The sequence below is a fragment of the Metarhizium brunneum genome, chromosome 4 (assembly GCF_013426205.1).
Source record: "Metarhizium brunneum chromosome 4, complete sequence".
Classification (NCBI taxonomy): domain Eukaryota; kingdom Fungi; phylum Ascomycota; class Sordariomycetes; order Hypocreales; family Clavicipitaceae; genus Metarhizium; species Metarhizium brunneum.
This window is the reverse complement of record NC_089425.1, coordinates 1,658,193-1,665,085: the sequence shown is the minus strand read 5'-3', so window position 1 is coordinate 1,665,085 and position 6,893 is coordinate 1,658,193. Positions and strand designations below refer to the sequence as shown.

The 6,893-nt window shown below is 55.6% G+C and overlaps 4 protein-coding genes across 4 annotated transcripts; 3 read left to right on the top strand and 1 right to left on the bottom strand.

The window, feature by feature from the left end:
* On the top strand, positions 1-987 carry G6M90_00g071580 (uncharacterized protein; the record flags this gene model as incomplete). The annotated part of the gene is made up of 1 exon (XM_014690415.1): positions 1-987. The coding sequence occupies one exon, from the start codon at positions 1-3 to the stop codon at positions 985-987; it is 987 nt and encodes a 328-aa protein (XP_014545901.1).
* A 1,350-nt stretch (positions 988-2,337) lies between these two features.
* ppi1 (Peptidyl-prolyl cis-trans isomerase) lies at positions 2,338-3,052 on the top strand (the record flags this gene model as incomplete). Its single annotated transcript, XM_014690416.1, has 4 exons — positions 2,338-2,380; positions 2,458-2,627; positions 2,701-2,807; positions 2,878-3,052. 4 exons carry the CDS (start codon positions 2,338-2,340, stop codon positions 3,050-3,052), a joined length of 495 nt encoding a protein of 164 aa, XP_014545902.1.
* Positions 3,053-3,506: 454 nt separating this feature from the next.
* Positions 3,507-4,816, bottom strand: G6M90_00g071560 (uncharacterized protein; the record flags this gene model as incomplete). Its single annotated transcript, XM_066130956.1, has 3 exons — positions 3,507-3,695; positions 3,760-4,752; positions 4,814-4,816. The coding sequence occupies 3 exons, from the start codon at positions 4,814-4,816 to the stop codon at positions 3,507-3,509; spliced, it is 1,185 nt and encodes a 394-aa protein (XP_065987252.1).
* An 880-nt stretch (positions 4,817-5,696) lies between these two features.
* Positions 5,697-6,599, top strand: G6M90_00g071550 (uncharacterized protein; the record flags this gene model as incomplete). Its single annotated transcript, XM_014690418.1, has 2 exons — positions 5,697-5,997; positions 6,097-6,599. The coding sequence occupies 2 exons, from the start codon at positions 5,697-5,699 to the stop codon at positions 6,597-6,599; spliced, it is 804 nt and encodes a 267-aa protein (XP_014545904.1).
* Between the last annotated feature and the right edge of the window lie 294 nt (positions 6,600-6,893).

The following is a 6,893-nucleotide window of genomic DNA, read 5'->3' as shown; positions in this document are numbered from 1 at the left end:
ATGAAGTCCGCTGTTGCTACTCTTGGCATGTTGGCCGCCGTTGCCTCGGCCTACACTCCCGGCCGACACCACCATCTGCACTTCCCTCGTGCCAATACGACCTCCGCTGACGGCCTGACCACGGTGACTATCAAAACCACTCAGGTTCACACTATTACTAGCTGTGCTCCTACTGTCACCAACTGCCCGGCTCACCCTACCGACGTCGCTACGCTCCCAGAGTCTCAGAAGACCACCGCTACTGTCACCGACACCGTTGTCCTGACCACGATTGTCTGCCCCATCAGCGAGGTCGGCAAGGTCTCATCTTCAATCATAGACAAGGCCTCTACCGGTGGCCTCACTGGCACGACTCTGTCTCCTACTACAAAGGCCTCGCCTGCTCCATCTACGCTTCCCGCCAATTCCACTGCCACCTCTGCCCAGCCAGTTGTGACCTCAAAGACTGTGACCCTTACTCTCGGAACTGGCACGTCCGCCTCCGTTGTCACCTCTACTATCCTCGTCACAGCTTCTCAGCCCAGCGCTCCCACATCTGAAGCAACCGCTGATCCTACTACTCTTGCGCCTACTGGCAGCGACCAAGTGACGACCTTGACTTCTACCACCAAAGTCACGCGTACTGTTACTGTTTCACGAACTCATCCTACCACGTCTGCTGGAGGCAACCCCGGTGGCAACCCCGGTGGCAACCCCGGTGGCAACGGCACCTGTGCTCCCTCAACCGTCACCGTCACTGAGGCCAAGGAGACCGTCACTCTCCCAGCCTCTACCGTCTACGTTACCATTGGCGGCCCTACCACTACCAATGCCGGCAACCCCAAGCCAACTTCTGCTCCCGGCGACGGTGACCAAACCTCATCCGACTGCACTGATGAGACCACAACTCTCCAGAAGACTGTCACCGTTGTCCCCTACCCTACTGGTAATGGCACACACACCAGTGGCTCTCCCAAGCCCTCTGGCGGCTATGCTCGTCTTCGCTAAATCTTAGCTGGTGGCGTTGCGGGACAACGAAGGCCAAAATAAAAGGGCGGATGATGAATTTCATTTTGCTTCTCACTTGTGAGCCATTAGCGTGTCATGGAAGCGGATATCCCAGCGGAATAGTGGGCGAAGTGGCAATTTCCTGTTGAGGCCATCGACCTCATGTTAGGGACGAGGAGGACATAGACGAGGAAGAGACCATTCTCACATCTCGGAAAATTTGGGATCTTTTGTACCATGGATTTTTATGATATCAATTCAACACTCTGCAGAACAAAAAGCTTGCGTCTTGCCTGGAGAGAAACACCGATGGTGCATTGTCTCTCGATTATACTCGAGACGTTGAAGCAACTAGTTACGTGGCATATATTGAGGATTAAAGACATACTGAGCACGACTGGTATGGATCCTTGATGCAATTCCAGAACCACTGGTTGCCCTTTTTTTTATTATTTTGGGGTAGATACTTGGTTTACTATTTATTCTTCGTGTGTATGTACATATGTATTCTATCTGGGTCCTTCTGACCTGGTTTTGAGAAATGAATGGTTTGAAGCTTGGAAACGACATTATGAACGAACGCCTGGTTGCGTCGACTAGAATTTGAATACTGAAGAGTTTGCTATTCTTGTTGGCATCTGTAGGACCCCATGATCGCGGAGTATTATTATCGACGCGACTATTTCGGGCAAGGGCATTTCATTTGTGGGTGTAGCAGTGTGAACATGATGGAATAGCCACGTCGTGTGTGGTCTGTTCTCTTGGTCAGCAGAAAGATGTCGTGCGCATGTCGCCTCGCACTGTGTCCCAGTTTAAATTAAGGTACCTGCCGCCTTATTAGATTACCCTAGGTACCCAGGGAGCTACCGCAGCTATCAAGGGAGCACAGACGGCGGCCCGTCTTGGAGCACAACAGGCATACAGCCTCTCTACTTATCTATGTGCACATTCGCACACATAGCCTTCGTAGTAGCCGACGTTCCTCAGCATATCAAAGTCCACGCCCACGAACTGCGTCAATTGATGCCGAAGCTTCTTCTCGGAGCTGACGATTTCCCCCACCAGATCGAAGCATAAAGAAAAAGCTCGGCTCAGCCAACCAGATGGGCGGCGGTGCCACCGTGAAACCGGGTCAACGCAACACGCGAAGCTGATTGGCACAGCCGCTGCCAACTGCTCACACCTGGGTCCTGTTTTGATCCATTTTCTACCAATCCCCCCTCCCCAGGACGTGAATGACGTTTGACCCCTCACTTGCTTCCCCTCCATTCGAGATTTCCCTCTTTCAACATCTTCTCTTTTTCTCAAGACTCCCTTCCCATTGAATTCCCACGCATCAATCCGCCAACCATGACTCAGCCCCAGGTCTTCTTCGACGTCTCCGCCGACGGTGGTATGTTTCTACAGCGTCCCTGCTCACCGCAATTATGGAACAATCGCTAACTGGCAATGGCATGCCTCTCCGTGTAGCTCCCCTCGGCAAGATCGTCTTCAAGCTCTACAACGATGTAGTCCCCAAGACTGCTGAGAACTTCCGCGCCCTTGCCACTGGTGAGAAGGGCTTTGGATACGCCGGCTCTTCTTTCCACCGTGTCATTCCCGACTTTATGCTTCAGGGCGGTGACTTCACCAACCACAACGTATGTGTTAAAAGCTAGCCGCCAGAGCTACCTGGCTATGCTGGGAACACGTGTGCTGACAATCCACCTCTAGGGCACTGGCGGCAAGTCCATCTATGGCGAAAAGTTTGCCGACGAGAACTTCAGCCTGAAGCACACCAAGCCTGGTTTGCTGTCCATGGCCAACGCCGGTCCTAACACGTACGTCGTAGACCCTGGCCCCTGTTCAAACAGCCAGTTTCAAATGCAATGCTGACTGTGTGATTTCCAGCAACGGATCTCAGTTCTTCATCACCACCGTTGTCACCTCGTGGCTCGATGGAAAGCATGTCGTCTTTGGTGAGGTTGTCGAGGGTATGGACATCGTCAAGAAGATTGAGACTATGGGCAGCGGCTCCGGCAAGACCAAGAAGAAGATTGTCATTGACAAGAGCGGTCAGCTGTAAATTGTCTGGACCCCTTGACTGATTTTTTTTGGATGTGACTAGACTCGTCTGGTGTGTTTCTGGGCTTGGCTCTACAATGAGTTAGCAAGTTACAAAAAATGGTCATCCAGGTATGGAGACTGAATACAACGAGATGGCACTACACAAAATAGAAGCTGCAACGTAATCTCCCGTGATGCCGTGGTGCCTGTTTCATAATGCCCTTCCCGCAGGCTAATGTATCATTTCGTAGAGTGCCATGTCTATCTAGGTACCCAGTCGTTCAATTCGTAAATCCATGTATCCAGTTCCAAGCCAAACCCCATAATACGTCCGAAGAAAAAAGCCAATGCAACCGTCTGTCAACGCCCAAAGAATCCATAAAGAAGCATGTTGCCAATCATCCCGCTATATTCCCAACATTGCAATCAAATATACACAAAAACGTTTCGTTTTTGACTAGTTGGCAAGCAGCTCAGCCCAAAACGACCTGCTCATACGCCCGCTGATCCAAGTGCTTGAGCAGCACCGCTCTCAACGAGGCCTTGCTCCTGGCCAACAGCGGCAGAATACCCTCCGTCTGCTCCAGATTCCCCCGTATACTGTCCACATGGTCACCGAGCTGCACCACAAGCGGGTGAATCTCATCATCGTCCTGGACCCCCTGCTCGCCGTCATCAGCAACCTCGAAAAACAAGGAGAAAAAGCAAAGCCAGAGGGCAACTCACCGTGAACGCACTGCCCGGCTCCGCGCCCGGGTCGCGGCGGCGGCCAAAGACGAACCCGTCGTCGCTGTCCTTGGCGTCGGCCCGCCCGCCGTCCAGCTTGGCCGAGGGCGCGGGCGTCAAAAGATGGGCCTTCTTGAGCAGACTCCTCTGCTCCCTGGCCTGGGCCCTCGCGCCGGCCTCGAGGTTGCGCAGGGTGTCGTAGTCGCGCTCCAGCTCCTCCTCGACGGCGTCCTTCTCCCGGCGGAGGACGTCGAGCGCGTCGAGCGCGGGCTCGAGCTGCCTCTCGAGGCTGAGCTTGCCGTCGAGGACGCTCTCGAAGTTGAGCTCGACCTCGCGGCCGGCGTCGCTCTGCAGGGGCGCGCGGCCGACGTTGGCGGGCATGCTGGCCGGCGGGAAGGGCAGGCCGCGCGCGACCTTGCGCGCGATGCGCTGGGCCACCTGGCGGACGGCCGAGGCCGTGTGCTCGCGGCGGAACTCGGAGTCTGCGAGGCGCTGGAGGATGGGACGCTGCGCGTACTGCAGCGTGTCTGAGACGGCCGTCAGGGAGGCGTTGGCCAGCGGCGTCCACTTGGCCTCGATGGCCGACTGGCGCACGCGTCGGGTGTGGGGGGCGACGTGGACGTAGGGCTTTTCGGGGGACGGCGGGGAAGGGCGAGATGCCTCGATGTTGTCGTCGTTGTCGTCGTCGCGGACTGTCGCTCGGCGGAGGGGGCCGGGTTGGTTCGGCTGGGGGATTCCTCGGCGCCCAATGACGGCTGCGCCCTGGCTGCTTCGTCGCGAGGCATCTGATGCGCGAGGCCTCTTGGACGGTCTCTCGTCTTCGCCTGCGGTGACTCGTCGGCCCGCGGCAGAGCCCCAACTCTCGCGGATTGTGGGCTGTGTTTGTTTGCGCGTGGTGTCGGGCTCGACGTCGCTTTTCCTGGGTCGTCCGCGCTTTTTGAGCTGGTTGGACGCGTTTTGGGGCCGGACGCGTTTGCGCTCGGGGTTTGGCGCCTGTGTATATGTGTTAGTGCTTGCGGAAAGAGAGCGAAGAGCAGTATCGGAGGATAGACACCATTTGGATCGATTGCGCTTGGGGATTTTGCGTTTCTTTATTTGCTGTCCGGCAATGTGGTGAGGTGTAAGTTGGGGTGTGACTGGGATGAGCAATACAAAATGGCGTTTTGCCCGTCAGAGCTGGTGGTGGCCCACATGAGCTTGCATGTTCAGGCAGGGTATTGAGAGGCCGAAACTCCCAGGCGGGACGTGGTGCATGTTGTACGTGCTGACGAGCAGCCGCAGGTCCCAACACTTCAGTAAGAGGACGGATGATGTGAGATTACGGAGTACAGCGAGCTCAATTCAGCAGAATGGCCGAGAGGTCGACTCTCGCTTGGTGTCTAACTACGTACTCCGTACTGTAAAGGTTCACTACTCTTCGCCCCGCCTGCCGTCATGTTCAACCAAGCTCGGGCGAACCATTGGACCAGACTCTACCAGCTTTCCGCTAATTAAAGGCGTCTGGTGCCAGGATATGGACGGCCCAACCAGTAAAGCGGCCCGTAAATGGCATCCCGCGAATTGATTGGGCCCGCACAGGTCAAATTGCCAAAGAGGGCTTCGGCCGTTGCTGAGCTCCGTGTCTCCCTCCCTCCCCATTGATTGATGTCCACAGTCCACCTCCATGCCCGCAAACCCCAGACGTTGACGGCCGCCACGCAACCCAGAACCCTTTTCGCGCAGGCGGTCTCTCCGACTCCGTTTCCACTTCATCTCATTCCATGTCCCCATTTCCCATTTCTTCATCCCTCGACCTTTGTTTCGCTCTTTCATTGCCAACGAGCCTACCTCGAGACGTTTTCATTCCTGCCGCCCAATTATACCGCCAGGAAACCATCCACCCCCGTGGCATCCCGATAAAAAAATAGACGGAAGAAAAAAAGACAAGAAAATCCACAATGCGCGTCTCCGCCTCTGCCATTATCGCGGCCCTGCCGCTCCTGGCGTCCGCCCAGGAAGATCCATTGGCGCAGTACAAAGCGCAATTCCAGACCTTCATGGACAAGATGAGCGGGTACATCCCCAACCCGGGAAAGCATGATCCCGTGGCGGCACTGGAGGCGAAGCTGGGTAGCATGAAGATGTCTACGTTGACCCTCGAGAACTGGAAGGAGACACTATATGAGCCTGTTGCTCCAGGAGCTACAGTTCCCACCGAATGGTGGGTGTTGATTTCCGGCCGTAACAAGACTTGTTTCGGTGAGTTTCTTCTTTTTTTTTTCCCCTTCCCATTCGGCCGCGCGGTCCTTGCACGAGTGTCTTGATGTGCCTCGTTTTGCTGACACCCAAAACTCGCAGGCCATTGCGGCAAGGTTGAGCAGGCTTTCAACGAAACGGCCGCCAAGTTCGCCATCCTCCCCGGCTCTCCGCACATGGGCATGCTCAACTGCGACGACCAGCCCATCCTTTGCAACGCCTGGTCCGCCGGCGCCGGCAGCGTCTGGTCCATCAACATGCTTCCCGCACCCGCCACCGTTGACATCTACAAGAAACGGCTCAACCTTACCTCCACCACCTCCGAGGATCTCGTCAAGCTCAACGGCGCCGAGTCCAAGCAGGCGGCCGGCTTCGTCCCCCTCGACTCGTGGTTCCATCCCTTCAACGGCAAGGCTACCGAGCTCGGCCTCTCCGTCCCCTACGGCTACGTCATGTGGGCGTTTGGCCTCGTCCCAAACTGGCTCTTCATGTTGATCGTCTCCTTTGCCAGTCGCAGCTTCATGGGCAACCGCATGCAGCCCGGTGCCGGCGCCCCTGGTGCGGCACGCCCTGGTGCAGCCGCCGGCCAGGGTCGACCTCAGTAGACGTGCTTTGTTGCGCAAAATTTGAGTCGTTGACGTCGTATTTTACTATTTTCAGCTACACGTGTTAGGAATATGGTATTGTGTGGCGGGGTTGAAACGCTGCATGTGTGAATTTTACGGACATGACTAAAAAAACGGGATATCCATAAACCGGAGGCGGATGTGTAAAATGTCATTTGTGCTTTTTTTCTTGGATGTAGTTTCAATACGTGGCAGGCAAGGCAGGCAGGCGACTTACATGTTCTCTGGGAGGGTGCTCAAAGTAGACCAAAGCAAATAATTAATGCCAGTAGT